The 20745-nt window shown below is 38.0% G+C and overlaps 2 protein-coding genes across 5 annotated transcripts; one reads left to right on the top strand and one right to left on the bottom strand.

Moving 5' to 3' along the window:
- Positions 1-623: 623 nt before the first annotated feature.
- LOC103721867 (WD repeat-containing protein PCN-like) lies at positions 624-12185 on the top strand. Its single transcript, XM_008812236.5, has 11 exons — positions 624-1175; positions 1260-1403; positions 4147-4456; positions 4568-4631; positions 4873-4986; positions 5097-5259; positions 7597-7750; positions 7872-8461; positions 8769-8950; positions 9381-9641; positions 11566-12185. The coding sequence occupies exons 1-11, from the start codon at positions 1008-1010 to the stop codon at positions 11867-11869; spliced, it is 2454 nt and encodes an 817-aa protein (XP_008810458.1). The 5' UTR covers positions 624-1007; the 3' UTR covers positions 11870-12185.
- Positions 12186-13423: 1238 nt separating this feature from the next.
- Positions 13424-20745, bottom strand: LOC103721868 (cysteine protease ATG4B-like). 4 transcript variants are annotated; one of them, XM_039115174.3, is made up of 9 exons: positions 20244-20745; positions 18427-18855; positions 18127-18212; positions 17961-18011; positions 17428-17813; positions 15672-15810; positions 14314-14369; positions 14122-14192; positions 13424-14031 (listed from the first exon to the last, which is right to left on the bottom strand). In XM_039115174.3, exons 2-9 carry the CDS (start codon positions 18617-18619, stop codon positions 13799-13801), a joined length of 1215 nt encoding a protein of 404 aa, XP_038971102.1. In that variant the 5' UTR covers positions 18620-18855; positions 20244-20745; the 3' UTR covers positions 13424-13798. The 4 variants fall into 4 exon arrangements, with proteins under 4 accessions (XP_038971102.1, XP_008810459.1, XP_088568970.2 ...); XM_008812237.6 differs by having other exon boundaries at positions 18427-18892; positions 20244-20732; XM_088712844.2 differs by having other exon boundaries at positions 14314-14408; positions 18427-18892; positions 20244-20732.

Genomic DNA, 20745 nt, shown 5'->3' on the forward strand with positions numbered 1-20745 from the left:
ATAAAGAGCGAGCAGTTACGTTTAACACTGCTTGAAATAACTAGTTCTACTATTGCACAACCAATGGGAGAATGGAGATCATACTTACTTGGATCAATGGTGGTGATTGCCCTGGTCTGTCAGTTAATGTTGTCTAAGTTCATTTGTCAAAAATTTACTAGGCCATGCGATTTGATATGATTGCATTAATGTTTCCACATAAACATAGACCCCATATGAGTAGTGTAATTTGTTCTAGGTCCACTAAAATCATATCCAACTGATGCTTTTGGAGTCGCCGTCTCTTCCATTGTACAAGTTTAACACGAAAAACATCACTTCTTGCTTCTTTTTGGCATCATGATAGCGTATTATCCAGACAAATTTATTGCATAACTTTGAGACACATATTAACCTCTAAATTTTCACACCTATGACACAATCTCACACATTGGCACCAACTTACCATCCGCATGGCTTTTCTTGAAACAAGTTACCACCTTGCACAAAAAATACCTAGGTTAGGAATTTATAACTGTAAATCAAGAAACCCCAAATATGTATATTAATATATATGTACACAAGGCTGGTTTCTGTTCAAATTTTGGTCACAAGATAATATCGGTTTGGGTCACCGAACTCCTGTTTGGTTGAGTTGGAGATGAATTCCAACCGGATCCGACCCGGATTCGGACTCGTTGGCCGTCGCAATGGGATTCCCATTTCCGCTGGGAATAACTTCGCCCTAAGGCTCTCCCCCAAGAACCTTCAAAAACCCCGAACGGCGAGGGCGCCGCCCGCTCTTTCTCCGCTTCCCTCTCGCCCCCTCCCCAGCTCCCTTCTCCTTAAACCCCGCTTCCTTCGAATACTTCGATCGATCGATTGAAGGAAAGGGTTTCCTCCTCTTCGTCCATGAATGAACTCCAAACCTAGGAGGAACCGAACGATTTTTAGACGTCTCCGAGGGTTTCGAGGCTCTTCTCTCCTATTCCCTAAACCCAGCCCCTGTTCTTCCTTCTCCGTTATTGATGGAGAAGCTGCAGCTCTGTAGGGACTGCTCGGTGGAGTGGAAGCCCTCGGCGGTGGTGGCGCTCGCCACCAGCGCCGACGGCTCGCAGGTCGCGGCCGCGCGGGAGGACGGCTCTCTCGAGATTTGGCTCGTTTCTCCTGGCTCCGTTGGATGGCATTGCCAGCTCGTATGTTTTTGATGCTTCCTTCTTGATTTATGGTCCGATGTTTTTGGTTTTTTGTATAAAGATTTAATCTTTTTTGGCCTGCAGACAATCCAAGGGGACCCTACCTCCAGAGTTTCTTCATTGGTCTGGTGCCGCCCCAGTTCGAAGAGTGAAGGCCCAGGCCGTTTGTTGTCATCGAGCATAGATGGGTCAATCTCAGAATGGGATCTCTTCGGTTTGCAACAGAAGGTTATATCTCTTCTTTGTAGAGGGTTCATGCTTTTTTCTCATGTCAAAATTATTTTTTTTTCACATGACATGACTACAATTCAAGGGTCCTAACTGGTGAGATAGTTTAGTATTCACTGGTTTTGTAAATTGGTTAGGAATGCTTTGTTTTATTTACCACCAATTTCTCATGCAAATATACTTACTATCGACGATCTAAATGCTGTTACATTATGCATAAAGTAACAACCAGAGAAACCTAAGGAATTACTTTGACCATATCCATCAGTATATATTACTTGCCTTCGGAAGCATTATTTACAGCACAGTTCCAGTAGGCAGTTTGCAAATTTCGACAATGAGAATGAAAAGTTCTGATTGTAGTCATAATTCATCTAAGTGACAAAGTTTTGAAGGTTGTTTTTCAAAAGAATTGCCATAGTTTCTGCTTAGTTTAGTCTGCAGCATTTTTCTTGAGGAGCTTCAATGATATGGAGTAGTGCAAGTAGTTACCTAATTTACTGGTTGGGCAGCTAATTGAATTTGATATGAACTTAACTGATTTGCAAAAACATTACATTTTGCACACATGCATATTGGTTAAATCTTGCCTCAATATTCTCATTCCACATTTATCCTCAAGTCCTCTTCATCTTAGTTGTGAAGTAGGGAACTAGGTTACGATGGGCAAACATTCTCTTTTGCACTATACGGGGGCTACCAGGCATTCTTAGGCCTTTGAAATTTACAAGCAGCCATGCTTTTAAAGATCTCAGTTTTCATGTGGGTAACTATCTTGGGAAGAAACCTGATTGGACAACTTGCTTAGAAAGGGAGGGGGGGATTGGATATACATGGAAATAATGTGCTTTATGGGATTGAGAGATATTCTAATTCAAATCTTTTGAGTACTGCAGCATCAGTCTGAGGTTCTTGCTGATGTTGCTTATACAGAAAGACAAGCTTTCCTATACATTGCACCGTGGACAATGTGGTGAATCTCATCACTGTACTTTGAAATTACCCTTTAATTTGCAACAGGGGTTTTAAGTTCGGAGCATAATACCATGGTCATGTGGTTGTGGTTGTGAGAGGTTAGGAACTGATGAATGTTTGAGAGTGGATATGGGGAAAATCATTGGTCTGCTGTCAATACTACTACTTTTAAGACGTGGCACTAGCTTGCTTGACATGCTCTACAATGGCTTGAATCCTGCAATTTGATTGGTTCTCATGTGAGAAACCTACTGAAGTTTTATCCTTTCTCTGCATCTCTTTATTGTTCTCTATTTCCTTTCACCTTGATGCGCTTTCCTTGTATCACCATGGTAATGGGCAATGTTGCCTAGACATGGGACATGGGTGTCAAGTGTCCAATATCTTGAAGTATCCATCACTGCAATCTTAAAAAAGTTGGACATCAGGACATTTAATAATATGCATATATATCTTATGTATCTGAATTTATTTGAAATATCTTGATTATATAATTATTTATTGGGCTTCAAAGTGTTTGAGCTATAGAGGAATTACTAGTTTTGGGCTTTAGCTTCATTTGAGTCTATATTAGTTAAAACATTTACACTTTTTAAACCACTCAATGTGACTTGGCAGCAGACCCACCGTGGAGAGTTTGGGGTGCCTCTACCCATCCGATCACAACACCTCACCTCTCTATTCCGTTGTCTTTTATTTCTCAGTCTCTATCTCACCTTCAAAACCCAACAAAGCCCTGGCTTACTCCCAATCCCCTATGAAACACAAGCTTAATCAGAACCCCCAACCCTAGCTTGCCTGAGAGGAGGAATCATTTGCTGATTGCTGGATTTAGTTGGTGTCCCACCTACTTCAAAAATTTCAGTATCAAGACTATGGGATCATGGAAGAAGTGTAGAATCCCTAGAGGTGGAGAGGAAAAAGGTGTATAGAGCCGTAGCCTCACCTCTACTCTCCCTCCCTCCCCCTTTCCCCTCCATGCTATCTCTCTCATTCATCTTTTATGCTTTTTTGCTCTGCGCAATAGAGAGAAACAAAGAGCCATGTCCATGGCGTTTCCCACACGTCATAGTGTCATGTTGTGTCCATGTGGGTACATGGCAAAAATCGTTATTTTTCCAGTGTCCAGGTGACACTGGTAATAGGTAAAAATTCCCTTTTGTTTTGAAGACCTAAATATTCTTTCTTTCTAACTTCTCCTTCTCTCCCTCTCTCTCCACAAGATTCCAACAAATTGCCATTTTCCTTATCTGTTATCACGTCTCTTTTCTTGTGTCTTGAAACCTTGGAGTGGTATTGCAATGGGATGTTGTTAACACGATTTCTCATGATAAACCACCAGGATTTTGTAATAAGGGTGCACAAAATGTGGTTTTATGCTTTAATGCGGTTCCTCATGATACTTATAAATTGAATTAAAATTAAATATGTCATTCTTGAAGAAAGACCATTTTCTTCTTCCACATTGCAACCTAGCATAATGTCATGACCATACCTTGCTAGTCAAATAACAAGCATGGTTGCTATATTTACTTTCTTCTGAAATAGGAAATGGCACATCAATAACAATTAAAAGAAAGGAAACAGTCAAAGTAAAAATAAAAAAAGAAAACTAACCACAATTTTGTTCGGTCTATTCTTCTTCTTACCATTATTATTTTTTTAATAGTTCTTATACCATGATAGCCTAAAAAGATCTACCATTAGCGGTCATTTTTTATACGCCTTTATGATACTCTGAATGACCTTTACCCTGTGAATTCTGTAGGTTGTACTAGATTCTGTTGGTGTATCTATTTGGCAGATGGCCATTGAACCTTCAGATGATATAGTGCATTCAGAAAAGAATGAGTCAGGGCTTATAGCCAATGGTTATACAAATCATGGTGCTCACAGTGATTCTGAATCTAGTCGAAGTGATGATGATGATGATGATGACTCTGATGAACCTCATGCTGTACCTACTGGAAGCAACAATCAGCGCTTAGCCATTGCCTGTGATGATGGTTGTGTTCGCTTGTATAGTGCATCAGATACAGATGGATTGACTTATTACAGATCTTTTCCTAGAGTTAGCGGTTAGACTCATATACCTATTCCCACACCCCACCCCCCCCCCCCCCCCCCCCCCCTTTTTTCCTTTTAAGCTTTCCTGCGCCAAAAATTTGATAATTGTGTTTTACTTACAGGGCGCATTTTGAGTGTTGCATGGAGCCATGATGCAAAGTTAATATCTTTTGGGAGTAGTGATGGGTATGTTTGACTAATTGTTAACAAATGATGATCCTGAATTTTCAAGCTTGCCTGACTTTCAAAATTTTCAAGCATTTGCATCATCCTTCTGCTGATGCATGGATCATGGAGTTGGTTAAGCTGGAACTCTCTCCTCCCCCCCCCCCCCATCTCCCTTCCCTGTCTCTGTGTGTGTCTGGGTACTCTCATTAAAAATGCTCTTTATTATTAATGCATTTTGCTTATTTATGACTATTTGCAGTTTAATAAGATGTTGGAATGCTATATCTTTTCGTGAGGCTTATCGCATCACAGTTGGGCTTGGTGGCTTGGGTAGTGGACCAGAACTTTGTGTTTGGTCATTGCTGTTCCTAAGGTAGAAGCCAATTAAAATCAATATATTATGCAGAATCTTGGTTCTTGTAACATTCATCTTTCAAATCTCTTATTCTAGTTGAATTAATCCCCTTTGAAACTCTTATTTAGGTGTGGGACCCTTGTTAGTGGAGATAGTACTGGAAGTGTTCAGTTTTGGGATAGTCGTCATGGAACTCTTTTGCAAGCTCACACATATCATAAGGGTGATGTGAATGCTCTAGTCACTGTTCCTAGTCACAACAGAGTGTTTTCTGCTGGTTCAGATGGGCAGGTACTTTTTTTTCTACTACTACATACCACTAAATGCCTTGTTATATGAAAATGCTCTAGTACTGAAGTGGATATATAACTAGTGTTTCTTCTACAATGCATGCATATTTGTTAGGTATTTGCATTCTATAGCTTGTGCCTCTTTTTTTATGATTCTTTGTTGATTAATCTTGGCCTTTGGCGTGGTTAGTGTTAAATGAAATAATAAAAATGCACCAATTTCTAAGAATAAAAGTTTTCTAGATGGTAGTAGTAACTAGCATGATAGAAACAAAAGAACCACGATATGAAGTTATGAAAGAAACTGATAGGAAAAATCTTAGAAAGTTGAAACAATATCCAAGTATCAGGTTTTTGGCCTTAAGATAGGAACTGTACTCGTGTAAGCTATTCCTTGCTTAGAAAATTGATAGATCTTAAGCAACGAAAATTATTATATGCGTAAATTTTAAGAAAGATGATTAATATAATGTGCATTTGTTTCTGCTACGGATGTATATAACAGCTGTCCATGATAGATTATTTGGTGGGAATTAAAGAGAAAAGGCATGTACAATGGGTTTATTTAAATTGCTAAGGATACGAATGAAGGTGCAATGACAGATGACTAGGGCAGGTTGGTGAGTTAGATTTCAAGTTGCAGAAGGTCTACGCCACAGCATATCTCTAAATTCATACTTCTGTGCACTATTCATACGTAAAATCATTTGAGAGCTGTAAGCTGGTTGGGCAGAACCAGATCATAGCCCAACATGTTAATGTTATGAATTTATGTGTCAATCAGATTTGCATAAAACTGACGCACTCTGATCTCATCAAAACAAAACAGTTCAAAAATGTAGTTCTGTAAAATTCATGTCTGTTTGAAACAAATCCTGTCAAAACCCAAAGCTGCTGAGTAATGTGTTGAGAATGAGCCTACATTATAGATTTGATACTAAAAAAAATGCATGCTAGAGCTAGTCCAGCCAATTCACAGTCCTAAAAATTAGGAATAGGTAGTGCAGCTTATGTTGTTTGGTTATGATATTGTCACTAACTAATAAGAAGAATCATTTGATGCCGAATTTGAATATATGGTGGAAAATGTTGGAAGAGGTGAGAAATGGATACACTTTAAGTGGAGTTTATTTGATGTCGATTTGATAGAAACAAAAAATTGGTCTCATTCAATTATGTAGGCAGGAGAAACCTTTGTATGATAAAGTTTGCTATCTTGTAACTATTAAGATAAGGATGGATAGATGCTAGTAGGCATCCCAAATAGAAATAGACTTATTGGTTTGACGTGGTTGATTGCTTAAGCTTTTTGTGTAGTAATTGCATGTCTTGAAAACTAAAGGTAAAACTACTAAATTTCTAACTGATGATTCCTTTTCCAGAGGTGGAGTGCTTGTTTTTTTTCTCGAACAACATACGACCCTGTACAGTTGCAGTTGTAAATATATAATGTACTCATCTACGGTATGAATCTGTTAAACGTAACAGTCTATGGCATATCCAGTGCATATATTAGGCTGTGCTCCCCAGTTAGTTGTATAGTGCTATTGCAGCAGAGCAAAACTTTCTCGATATGTTACAATTGTACTTTTTTATAATTTATATATGATGCTACCAATGATGCAGATGCCCATACAAGCAATAGCATGCTTAGTTCATATTCATATGAACTGTTTCTTGCTGTACTAGGTGGTTCATGTTACACTGTCTCGTCTCATGCACTCACATGATTTTAACATGGTGTGCTACCTACCAAAAATTTTTGTTTGTATGTATGTATGTACATTTGTGTATATGCATATATGTATGTTAAAATACGAAAGTATATCACCTGATACTTTACATGTTTTGGGAGATTCACTTTATGAGAACAATTCGACATATAGTTTACATAGAATTTCATATCAACAAACAAATTATCTTTGGGATAATTTACTAAAGCACATGAACATGCTTGTAATGCGAAATTGGTATGTGAGCTTTGCCTTTTGTTGGTTAAATAGTTCTCCATAGTTAATTTATCAATCAGCTTACATCAATGATCCACATATATTCTTGATTTTAAATATGCAATTGTAAAAAGGTAATAAAAATCTAGCAAGTGGCAAGCTTTGTGTAAAATCTGTCTAAGATTGGTTATATGGATCTAAGTTTGATCTATTAAGTTCTAATACCTTCCAATTTTGATTCTCAACATGAGTGTGGCCCCCAATAAATGAGTGTTGACCTTACTGGCTATATTACTGAGCGCATGTAACCAAACCTTGAAGGCTTGAACAATATCCTTACTATAATTATTTCTTATTTGATTATTTTAATGACTCTTAATGATATCCAGGTTATTCTCTATAAACTCTCTAACGAAACACTTGGTTCTGGGAATGATGAGCTTCCTAAAGAACAAACAACAAAATGGGTGTATGTGGGATATATAAGAGTTCACACTCATGATGTCAGGGCCTTGACAATGGCAGTGCCTATTTGCAGAGAAGGTTGGTCCATATGAACGATTAGCTAAATTCCAGTCTTGCTAGACTTCTTCCTTAAGTTGTTTATGAATTACATTTTGAACCATTGAAGTTTGAACTACTCCATCACTGTTTTATTTGACAGATGCATTACCTGATGAAAAGGTGCCTAGGGTTCGCTGCCGAGAGAAGCCAGTTGATTTTAGTTACCGCAAATGGGCACATTTAGGTGTCCCCATGCTCATTTCTGCAGGCGATGACACCAAGCTCTTTGCTTACTCTGCCAAAGAGTTCACCCAATTCTCACCCCATGATATCTGCCCTGCACCTCAGCGTCCATCAGTGAAGATAGTACATGATACTGTTCTAGATGGTGCTTCAGTGTTATTTGTTCAGTCATCTGTCTGGTTAGATGTTTTCCTTGTCAAAGTAGATGGTAATGTGTCTCCGAGTGTGTCTGTTGGAAGAAGTACAAAAACACAACTTTTGGCTCGCCTTAAAAGCAAGGGATCCCGAAAAATCATATGCAGCACCATATCCAGCACTGGAATTCTCTTTGCATACTCCGATCATGTGAAACCCTGCCTCTTTGAATTAAGGAGGCATAAAGGCGGAAAAAGCAGGTGGTCTATTGATAAATTACAGCTACCTAAGGGATTGCCATATGCACACTGTATGGTTTTCAGTGTTGATGCCTCACACCTGATGCTAGCTGGCCATGATAGAAAAATATATGTAAGTTCATCTTTGCTATACCTCTAATAGTCTAGCTTGAATATAATTAGCTGCATTTGGCAGTTGGATGTTGCAGTTCACTTCACATCATTTTGGATCTTTTCAAGTTCCTTGAGGATGTTTTGCTATCTTAATGTCCTAACCACATTTTTAATCAGCTTGATTTGTGCATGGGCCCTGGTTGGCCGGCTACATTTTTCCATGCACTGTTACTTGGTGCACTTGTTAATAACAACATTCATTTCATGTATGGTATACTGATTCTTATTAGGTTCTTAATTATGTTTCATTTTCTTTGGGACAACAGGTAGTGGATGTGAAAAAATCGGAGCTGGTGCACACCTTTGTCCCCCAACGAAAGGTAGAGGATATGAATTTTCCAGCTAGTGAACCTCCCATAACAAGAATGTTTACAAGTTCAGATGGGCAGTGGTTAGCTGCAATCAGTTGTCTCGGGGACATTTATATATTTAATCTGGAGATATATAGGTAGGCAGATGGTTGACCATTGGGTTTTAAAAAAAATATACAATTGCAGTTAAAGTTACATGCATCACTATTTAGTTACTTTGATTTCTGCAAAAGAAAAATATTATTGCTGAAGCAATTGTGAATGAACACCAGAGGCAAATTCATTGTAGTTATTCTATTCAGATTACTTGATTCTGCAGTATATACTTTTGTCTTCTACAATCTTTGGATGGGTTAGAAATCACTTGTTAAATTTGTCTCATTCTTGTTGTGTGCATATGCTTTTCTGATAGATACCATTTGTTCTTTCTCTAATTAACATTTAGGCTTGCATGTGGTAGATATTGTTGCTATGTTAAACAACTAGACTATGAATTTGCAATTTAATCTTCTGTACATTTTAAAGACTTTCTAGGTCGATTGACATGGGTTCCAATTCTGTTTGCAGGCAACACTGGTTCATATCCAGGTTGAATGATGCTTCTGTTACTGCTGGTGGTTTTCCTCCTAGGAACAGCAATGTGCTTGTCATCACAACATCTTCTAACCACGTGTATGTGTTTGATGTGGAAGCGAAACAGTTAGGTGAATGGTCAAGGTACCACACTTATCATCTTCCTAGAAGATTTCAAGAATTTCCAGGGGAAGTTATTGGGCTCTCCTTTCCGCCTTCCTCACACTCAACTTCAGTTATTATATACAGTGCAAGGTATGACGTGCCTTAGTTATCTGTTTGAATGCATGCACTTGCTTTAATTGCCTGGAGATACATATTTTCCACATTTTATCTTAAGTTCCTTAGTGATTGTTTTTTGTTGTGTTTGCCAAGACTATTGAAAATTTGACATGCATCACTTAATGAGAAATCTTTGGAATATTCTGCCTTCGTTAAGTTTTGTAATATATGTATTCATGTTATCTTTCCCGTGCAAGTGGTTTGATTTGGTTTCGTACACTATGCACTATGATGTCTCCAATTGGCAGGTGCCAAGTAAGTTCTCTTTGGCACACCCCATCATGCTATCAACTTTAGGTATTCCGAATGATCTTTCATGTTGCTTTCGTTTGCTCACCTTTAGGCATTCTGAACAATAATTCATGTCACTTCTGCTTGCTTTGGGCCTTTGTATCGGGGCCATATGGCGTATATTTTGGGTGTGGACACATTTGAAACATGCACAATGGTATGTCAGAATATCTGTAAATCTTAATTACTACGAACCTCATTAATGAAGGTCGCTTTTCTTTGCTTTGAAGATGAAGTCAGGCGAAGCCTGACCACTTCTCATTATGGTAATGAAAAGAATTACTCTCTCAAAGGACAAAAGGAACAGAAAAAAGGTAGGTAGAGAAAAAAAAAAGACTAGGAGGTTCTCTGCATCACCATCCTGCTCAATTCAATCACCTGCAAGACCACAGACCTCTCGAAAAGCTCATGTCTCTTAGGGAACCGATCTTGTCCACTTACCATCTCTAGTTTGCTAAAGAGCCTTTCAGTCTCTTGCTGCTTCTTGCTAGATACTGGACTGAAGCAGTCTATTTGCTATTTCTTTATCTTCCAAATTTGCTGGCTAGAGTTTGGCATGTGCATTGTATAGAGAGAGTTCTTAATGGCTGTGATTTAGCATGTTTTAGTCGTAGTTGGTTCAGTTGATCAGATGTTGACCCATGAGGTTTTTTTGCCTTGACTGGAATTTGTGGCAATTCCCATGGGATGGGAGATGCCTGAATACTGTAGGTAAGATAAGAGTCTGGATGTCAAAATGATTATACATCGTTAAGATCATGTTTTTTTTTTAAAGTTCCAGTAATCAAAGTTTCTCACAGTGTTTGGCTGCAATTTAGAATCTCCAGAAGATAGCAATCAGCCAAGCCATATAACCATTTTGTAGGGATTTATAGCCAACTGTCTTTTTTCTCTAATTTTAGAGATTAGACTTTTTATTTCTCAGAGGGGTGAAAGTGAATGTCTTCAGCGTGTTCCACTGTACCAGTGCATACCATTCCATACTAGGCATACTGTACCATCTCATGTAGGTGTCTTGGTATGTTGGTGCAGTGTCGGTACGCTAAACTGATCTCATACTAAGCATATGGATACCGCATCAGCATGGTATTGGCACGGTGTCCAATATTGAGATGGCGAACCTTCGTACTTTTTAGGCTTCGTAAGGGGCATCACATGATCCAATTCCTTTATATTATAGATAATGTCTAGTGCCAAGGTCTTGCCACCAAAAGCTCTCATATTGCATTCTAGCGAAGTGGACCAGCACATACAAGGAAATAGGGCCAAATTTCTGATGTGCCAATCCTGTTACAATGTAAACTAAAAGATTATAAGTAACTTTGTTGTTTCTATGGTAACTCAGAAACAATGGCAATTGGCAACTGATTGTTGCAAATACTGCACCCTACGTGAAATCCGAACACCAATTGAGTCCTGATTGCATGAATCTATTCATTGCACTACGAAGTGATGCAGGGAAAATGGCAGTAGTGTCTCTATTCTGTATCCAGAAGAATCATTAGCATGTTACAAGATTAAGGGCATCCAGCCCATGTTGGAGTCTGCAAATTTGAACTACTATTGTTACTGTTCGCTCACAGTTTGTCCGTTAACATACATGCAGGGCGATGTGCTTAATCGATTTTGGGATGCCAATCGATCAGGATGATGATGAATATCCAAATGGTTCAGATATATTATTGAAGTATGATTCTAGCAAAAATGCAAGAGCAAAGCGGAAGCGAAAGAATTTTGATCAAGAACCCAGGCCAAATAAGAAAAAGAATTTTGATTTTTGTGCATTTAGAGACCCTGTTTTGTTTGTTGGTCATGCGTCGGAAAATTCTGTTTTGATACTAGAGAAGCGGTGGATGGAGGTTGCCCAAAATTTTGATGCTCCCGTCCATAGACATATATTTGGAACTTAACTGGATACTACAGAAGCGGTGAATGGAGGTTGCCCAGAATTACGATGCTCCCGTCCACAGGCATATATTTGGAACTTATCTGGATACTTACGACCATTTACACAACAATGAGGTCGTCCTGCTCGATCTAAGGTTCCCTTTTTTCCATTCAGGTCACCGGCAACATCGAGAGCGTGCTCTGTAAAATATTTACAAACATTTTCAGGCGGATGACTGCTAAGGTTTAGTATTTGTTTTGTGGGAGAAAGGTAATCCCCTATTTGTTTTTGTAAAATGAGTGAACCGTCAATTTCTGCATCTATTCTTGTTCTTTTTATTGCGGTCCGCTTTAAATTTCATTTAGTTTTCATGTTCCATGACATGAAAAGGTGCATCCTTATTCTGCGCCGTGGGTTGGAGTCAAACTTGCTCCATAGAGCATCTCTAGTTTGAGTGGTCTGAATATTTGTATTTGTTATCAAGTGGCTTTTCAATTTAAGGGCGACAAGAAAAAATTGATTAGTTTGAGCGACTGCGACCAAATGAGGTGAGGTTATGGGCTTAAGGATTTTTTGGATGTTCATGATTGTTCGAAACTTGTAGTTGAGGTTGCATTGCAACTTAGTTGCAGCAGTTGAATTGCAAGGATATTCACTTGTATTCTGAGAGAGACGTCTATGATTCATTTTTCATCAAATATTTTGCAGCAAATACCACGTTGGGGCACTGACATATTTGGAGATGGTGTTCTAGATGAAGCTTGTGGAAGAGGTGAAATGGAGCAAAAGCCGTTCCATCTATCAATAATCAACCTTTATGGATGATGGGATGAGGAGGGATAAGATTGGTGCTGGGGAGAAGGGAGATGAGGTAGGGTTGAGGCAATGGAGAGGAGGGAGATAATGATATGATATAGGGTGTCCAGACTTTGATCGAGATGGAATATAAATTTTTTTCTTCTAAATTAAGATGCCAACTCGAGTGTTTGCTACTCATCTCGGGCTATTTTGACTGTCTGGAAAATAGTCTAATATTTTGAATTACAAGCATCCAAATAGGTAGGTTGGCTCGCAACTACAACTTGAGCTGCATGCAGCTTCACTTAATAGGATTTAATACGGATGTGGAACTCATGGCCTCAGTCTAGCCGACGCATGCGAGACCCAAATGCACCCAAAGTACAACCCTTAATGGTGTATTCAAAATTGATAGTTCGAGGTATTGAATAGTAATTAGTTATTCATCAAGCTATGTTGGCATATTTTTGGATTATTTTTTTCAAGAAACGCAACCGATTAAAAGCGATCTTATGAAGAATGGGCACATATAATATTATACCAGAAAAAAATTGTGTCTGAGGTGGAAGAAAGATGGGTTCGATAGTTTTACTTACAAATAATAATGGAAAAATGCAATTACGTGCTGGGGCCATTGTTAAAACAATTCTGTTTTAATTGCTTTAGATAATATACTTTATGAGAGAACTGAAAGTTAACCGACGTTCCTACAGTCGTATAAGAGTAAAATACGGCTCAGAAGATTGATAACATTGTCGATCAGAAGATTGCCAAATCATTTTACTTCCAAAAAGCCCCAATCAGGATATTCAAGAGGTTGGAGCTGAATCTATTTCCAATAAATCAGATTTGAATGCAATAAAACCTGAATTGTCCCCAGGTAGAAAACGACAACTATTTGGAATCTCACACCAAATATTGTTTTATCGATTGGTCCCCTATGATCGTGAGTTTCAGCTTTCTTTTATACAAGTACAATACCACTACTGCTCCAATAAAATGAATAAATGAGAAGAGAAAATAAATCTGGCGTGAATCAGGTTCATTAGCTGGATGATGTGCGAGGCTGCTGTTTGTCAACAGACGGCAGAAACAAGCAGCCAACTTCAATTTCCAGCTAACCTGGAAAACATGGCTGCAAGCATATTGCTTTTCATAGGATTTGCCACTCGTCGTCGCCTGAATGAGCGTCACAATCTCTGAAGTTATCCCCAGCAAAGGTATCATCCATCCCACTGTTGCCAGCACCACCTAAACTATCCACCAAAGAATCCTGGTGCTGAACCGATTTCGCAGACCGAATAGTCTGAGCAACAGTAAATAGGGGTGCTCCATTTGATTTGTCTTCTAGATCCGAAGCACGGGTGCAGAAATCTTCAAAATCATCTTGAACAATTAAAAAAAAAAACAATGTTAATACAAGCTTCTGGTAGAAAACTATTGGTCATAATGTCAAATCAACGAGGATCAGCTTACCTTTATCTCGGCAATAGAACCCAATGGCCAGAGATGGGTCTATCAGGTCAAGTGGCAAATTTCGGACAGTACTGTAGCCAAAATAAATGAATAAGAATAAAAAACCTAGTCATAAATGGCAACGAAGGGTTGGAAAAGAAGGGCTTCTAAAAAATGGCAGATAATTGAGGATATTAAGAGGATGCAGAATACCTGCAGTGATACGAGGAAGTATCAGCGTCCAGATCATCCGTTTTAATATCAACTGCCTGTTGCATAGATCTTAATTGAATAATGCCCTCAGGACACTTTACAATAACATATTTAATTTGCCGATGCATAGAAAGAAACAAAAAGGTCAAACAACAAAGAGCAGGTGCAAAAGCAATAGTGACGTGGATAAAATGTCTCAAAAATTGAGGTCCAGAAAACTGATTAGCTTACTGATGCAGTATAAAATTTATATTCCAGATCGCAGAATGCCAAAATTGCATATAATAGAGGCAGTGCATATGTGCTTGGCAAAGGTGTCCAACTTGCTCCCACCATATTTCATGTAACAAAGCACATTCTTTTTTCTAGAAAGCCATGGCGACTACCACCTATGAGTCACCAAGTCATATTGGAGGATAGGAGAGAGTAAACTGGTGGAGTATCATGTTATGGAATATGCGAGGGCGGCTATTGCAAGGATTTGAAGATAAAGATAACAATGGCAAGAGAAAAATTTCACGTGCCTAGATATCAAACAATGGCAAATGTGTCTTTCAATACATGACCACAAAAGCAAACGATGAAGACATTTTGCAATTAAGTACTTCATTAACTGCATTGAGATTTTACAATGAATCATATGCTGTTTTTTTAACTTTATGAATAGGGATCAAACAGGTCTAACCAAAATAACAGCTGGAGAAAGAGGAAAGCAACACATGCATAAAGCAACATGGTGTTGGAACTGTTGTTGCACAAAGAGTAGGAACAAGAGACAACTCGACTAGAAGAGAAAGGAAGGGCAGGAGGCAATATTGGAATGTGATAGGAAGCAATAACCACAGTTATTACCTGATGACCCAAAAATACAGCTAGGGTTTCATCTTCTAAATTAAGAGCTGACATAGATTATGCCTATAAATTAATAACATAAAATCAACATGGCCACAATTTGAATAAGCCACAAGGTATCTAGGAAGAGAATATATTATATGTTAGATGCTAATAGAATGAAGCTAGTATCTAAACTCCATTTTTGTTATGCTTCTCATTTTTAAATAACAGTTGGAACAAGTAGGTCTATACTAGCACTGCTACAATCTGAAATGAGCCACACAGTATCAATATTATAAAAATGTCATTAAATACTCATAGAACAAGTTCAGCAAATTTGTGTGCAACCATCCAACAATTTTTCTGTTTAACATTCAGTAATGGCTTCCACCATGTCACACAAATTAAATGGAAGGAACAATAGCCCAGGACATAACCAGTCGGATTTCCAAAAATATGATGAAACATGTAATGATGAGAACAATTGCTTAGAAACGATAATATTTTGGGGTAAAATAATATACCACTTGGACTTCATGAGGATCCAAGTACAATGCCTTGTCATCTTGCACGCCAACAATGTAAGTTGATGTCCCAGGTTTTCCACCCAAAATGCCCAGGCTTTGTGGAAACGTGAATGTTTCCCATAGCAGTGGAATATACCTGAAAAGAAACATGGCATAAATACTAAAGATAGCAGAATGCCAAAAGATTAAAGCTGCAATAATTTATATGTTTGACACACCATATTTACAAGTGTTTAGAGATGTAAATGTTGAAGGTATTCATTTACCTATTAGCTTTATCAGATGCAAACCTTGAAAGAAAGATACATGGTCAAAAGTCCAAATAAACCCATTTTATCATGATACACTAGTATTTTAAACTTGACATATCATCTTGGACTCCATTTGCTTCCATATTTAAAATGTTATATTGTAATTAAAAAAAGGTGAATCTGCTAGGATAGATTTTTTATTTGTTTAAATTGACGTTTGTGTTCTGTTTTAACTGCATCAGCCCTCTTATCAATAATTCAAAACTCCTAGGATTCTGTAATCTCTCTCTCTCTCTCTCTCTCTCTCTCTCTCTCTGTATGTGCACGCGAAAGCCTGCGCATTTATGTATGTGCATAAATTCCATGATACATCATGTCAAAAACCAAAAATTCCATGATGAGTAGAAAGTCCTGGTTAACAGTATCAAGCGACTGTCTGTTATGCCCTAGATCATAGAAAAGTCACCCCAAAACCTTGGGATTCACTAGGTTGATGAGATTAAAAGGAGAATAAGGGTTTGTCCCCCAGACTAAAATATTCCTCATAGACAAGTTTAACCATCATATGCAAATGCCCCATGAATTTTACTTTACAAATGTTTTTCAGAAGAAACTAAGGTTCTTTGATTATAAACTGAAAATAGCGATATTAAACTTGCACACTTTTATCATATGTAACTAGTATATCAGAAAGGAAAAAAATCATCACTGTATTCTGCATCGTAAGGAGGTAATCTGTAAACTTGAAAGCTGACAAGAAATAAGCTATTACTAAAGCAGTACTGCAGTTCAATGTAAGGCAGTGGCATATGCAGAACTAGTCAACAAATCTTACAGATGATAATGAACATTGAATCTGTTTGATTGATTATTTTATCTTGTCCGGATAAGAAAGCAGCAGCTCTACACCTTTTATTTTATATGCTAGTGGCACCTACTTCACAAAAGAAAGCAGCAGCTCTACACCTTTTATTTTATATTCTAGTGGCACCTACTTCACAAAACAAATTGCAAATGATATTATTTTTCAACAAGGGACTAAGTTTATGCAAGTTGATCTCTATATGAAAATATCGAGAATGAAATGGAAGTGCACGTTATAGATTAATCGTGCCTACTACCGCCTAGGCAACCCAGTACAACTTAATTCTATACCCAGCAATCCTGCTAGCAAAATCAGACGACCATATAAGAGCAGTCATTTCATCAATTACTCCAAGCATTCTAATTTCATTGTTTATGACCTGAGAAACAGAGTTCTGCTATGTTAAACTAGTTTTTCTCATAGACCAAGGTTTTTAATTTTAAGCCATAACATGAAACCAATGATTAAAAAAAAAATAAACGGTACTACCTCCTATTTTCACCTAAGTAGAACGATAATACATTATACAAGAATCAAGAACCACAAGATAGTAAGCACATACTGTACACAATGTAGTGATCCAGCTTCATTGAATCACTTTAGGAGAATATCAAAAGCTGACATATATCAAACGTACCTGGGGTTGACCTTTTCTAGTCCAAGGACCAAAGGAACTAGCAAAAGAATAGGCACCCAGGAGATTTGGCCCTTGCTGAAATCAGAACAGAGTCTGGCAGCAACATCAATGCAAACAACTGGAGCCCCGCCTCGTTCTCCATCTTCATCACCCGAAACAACATATACCGCCATGGGCAAGCTTTCTTTTTCTCTGTCAAGGTCAGCTTGCTCTCGTTTAGCACGAGCGAGGGTTTCCCATGTGCGACACATGGCATATGGACCCAACCATGATCCAGCCGCCAAGCCATAGCCCTTCCCAGCTTCAAGCAGATTGTGTAAGGAAAAGGCACACGCCTCCGAATCACCAAAAAGATGTAAAATCTCAATATACTTTGGATCATGTGGCTGCATAATCAACAGGAGACCATGATAAGCAACCACACATTGCAATTAAGGAGCTTCATCACCATCTACATGTGAACAAAAGCAAGCCGTTCTCTTTCTCCGTTCGGAGAGGAACTCTTGTGGATCAATAGATAACATCCAGCTCACCTTCTGTGAAGGCTTCCTCCAATATCTCCCCAAATGATGAAAAAGCAGTGCCTGTTATAATTTTGTTAATGAATAACATATGAAGTTTATTTTACTAGCTTTTAAAGCCCAAACTAACAAACTTGATGAAAGAACAGAGCGCATATGTTCACAAAAAGATTCATACCTGTGCAACAAGCATCTGACTGCTTCTGATCATGCAACCCCATCTGACATCACTAGTCAACTTTGAATAACCAATGGCGTCAAAACCTGAGGAAAAACCATGAGGTTAGAGGTTTCTCTATTTTATTTTTCTGTTCTTGTTCGCATCATAATATTTACACTTATTTTTTCTTTTTTTTTGAAAAAAAATAAAAGAGGGTAAGGGGAGCTAAAGAAGAGCCCTTGACATTGACTAGTGAGGATGTGACGATTGAGTTGGCTATCTACCAATAAAATAAATAACCCTCTTGATAAACCTAACCTTTTCGGTAAGTTATCCAAATTCTTGATGAAAAATCTTCTAAAAATGCAGCAGATCCATTGCCATGATCAGCACCACCAGAAGACTCTTCAGGTGAGAGTTTATAGCGCATGCCAAGAAGCCATATTTCACTGGTTAAGCTCAAAGCATCAGTACTGCTTGTCCCAAGTAAACGCTCTTGGAGCCTCCTCATTGAGCCACCAGCCACAACTTTCTTCACAGCTGTTGTCCAACCATAGCTTCTTGACTTGGTTGCCTTCTTTTCACCAGAATGGGACTCAGGGTGTGTTTCAAAGATGGATAAAGTGGACGCAAAGAAACTTGACAAGAAAGAAGCCTTCAAAGACTTATTGTGACTAGCCTTTTGTTCCGAGTTAGCAGCAACTCTCTCTCTATCTGTAGAATCAGCTGACTGTCCTGCAGGAAATTCTGAAGCCACAACCCTCTCAGGCAAGTCCGTCATTACCTAGCCATTCATTCATATAACCAAATTGGTTCACAGAACCAAAGGCTTGATAAGAAATAAGAATGTTGAAATGTATGTTCCATTGCTAATATAATAGTAATTAAAGGAATAAAAAGGAAGGCCAACATCACTTACTACCCATGGCATCTAGTAACCTCTTATAGCAAGTTATTTCTCAATGGTATATGCACACACTGTAAAAGAGTGGCTTGTACTGCAAAAGTCTACATAAATAATCCATTCAAAGGACTATTCTGGTGTCAAGATATTTCTAGTCTCATCAACTATTTGCCACATAATATTCATGGATTTACATAATTTTAACTAGTATATAGATTTTAGTCCTTCTAAATCCATAAATTTACAGTTGCAGGTGTTTATATCTAGATTTACGCAAAAAAAACCAATTATCAAAATTAACTGTGAATGAAGGAAAAATTTAACTTATTCAACTCTTACTGATGTATAATTGGTTATACATATGGGACAATCACATGGCAATGAAAGCCAATAAGGAACAACTACTGACAAAAGACAACCTCTATTGCTAGTATGGAAATTTTATTTCTTTTCTTCCAAAATAGCAATATATCTGACCCCCTTTAAAATACTTTATAGAAATTCTTTTGCTGTCTAAAATGTTTGGGGACATGAAATCTCAGAGTTTTAATACAGTACTAGGCTTGCCCCTCGTGAGGTAAAAAAAAAAAAAATCAGCTTTCTGCATATTATTGGCTGTATTCAGATGGCGCAATGACATTAGATTATTGCTAATAAGCAAATAAGTACAGACAAGACATAACTTTTCTCGGTGATGATATTTATCTGAAACAGAACAAGGCTACAAATACTTACTTTCTATTTCACTAAACAAGCTAATTGCAAAATATAAATTACTTGCCTCAGGCTTTTTTTTTCCCTCGAAAAGTACACTATTATGTACCAAAAAAAAAAGTACTCTATGTGATATTATCTAAAGCTAGCTCCTTGACTCTTATCTTTTTTTAAAAAAAAAAATAGTACAAATATTTTATTTAGAAAGGTCTTTTTTTGCTAAATTAGCTAATATACACAATCAATTCCTTGTTCATTTGTTGTTTCTTTTCCCTTCTAAAGGCACTCTATCTGATGTTGTTTAAAGCCAACTCTTTTACACAAACAAGAAAGTTCTCATATAGGTACGTCATGATCCAAAAACATTAAGGATTACGATTATGAAACCTATTGTTTAAATCGCAACATCAAAACCATACAACACCTCTATCTAATATCAAAAAAAAAAAATTCTCTCAAAAAAAAAGTCAAAAAGGGAAAATAATAAATGATTTGAAATTGGATATCAGAAAAATACCAGCGATCAATCGAGAAAACGAGACGGAAGCCTTTAGAAGAGATCCCCTCCGCCGGGTCGACCCAAATCCATGGGTGACGCCGGTCTCCCAACCTGGATTGCCCGCCTCCCACGTCCGCTCGACAAGATTTACAGAGGAGAGAAACAGCCCTCTTCTTCTTTCTTTTCGGGTTTTCCGCCCAGCAATTGCATAATTAAAATCGGAAAGGGCAAAAGAACACGATTATAAAATCGTACATCGCATTGGGGCACCGAACTAGAAAAGGATTGGGAGCTAAAAGAACCCCTAGTTTTTGGAGAAGAAAAACGGAGAAAGGAAGAGCCAAGCTATTGCGAGAGCGCGGTGGGATTATTCGTACAGATCTTACAAGTCTTGGCCGGAGAAGGGGAACCCAATGGGAGCTTTTGGAAACCCTAGATATGGCGAGGAGAAGACACGGATGGACAGACTATGGAGTAAAAATAAAGAAAAATAATTCCAGAAGTCCCTCGGTAGACCGTT

Source organism: Phoenix dactylifera, chromosome 16, assembly GCF_051530095.1.
Source record: "Phoenix dactylifera cultivar Ajwa chromosome 16, Ajwa_hap1_PhDact_Kaust_v1.1, whole genome shotgun sequence".
Lineage (NCBI taxonomy): Eukaryota > Viridiplantae > Streptophyta > Magnoliopsida > Arecales > Arecaceae > Phoenix > Phoenix dactylifera.

What these genes read in the sequence shown, in the direction of transcription:
- LOC103721867 (XM_008812236.5), top strand. Translation starts at nt 1,008, where the DNA reads ATGGAGAAGCTGCAGCTCTGTAGGGACTGCTCGGTGGAGTGGAAGCCC. An exon ending in CTGCTGGTTCAGATGGGCAG is followed by an intron (nt 5,260 to 7,596) that starts GTACTTTTTTTT and finishes AATGATATCCAG; the next exon opens with GTTATTCTCTATAAACTCTC. An exon ending in GCCATGATAGAAAAATATAT is followed by an intron (nt 8,462 to 8,768) that starts GTAAGTTCATCT and finishes TTGGGACAACAG; the next exon opens with GTAGTGGATGTGAAAAAATC.
- LOC103721868 (XM_088712844.2), bottom strand. Translation starts at nt 18,889, where the DNA reads ATGACGGACTTGCCTGAGAGGGTTGTGGCTTCAGAATTTCCTGCAGGA. An exon ending in TTGGATAACTTACCGAAAAG is followed by an intron (nt 18,213 to 18,426) that starts GTTAGGTTTATC and finishes GTTTTTCCTCAG; the next exon opens with GTTTTGACGCCATTGGTTAT. An exon ending in GTTCTATTGCCGAGATAAAG is followed by an intron (nt 14,032 to 14,121) that starts GTAAGCTGATCC and finishes TAATTGTTCAAG; the next exon opens with ATGATTTTGAAGATTTCTGC.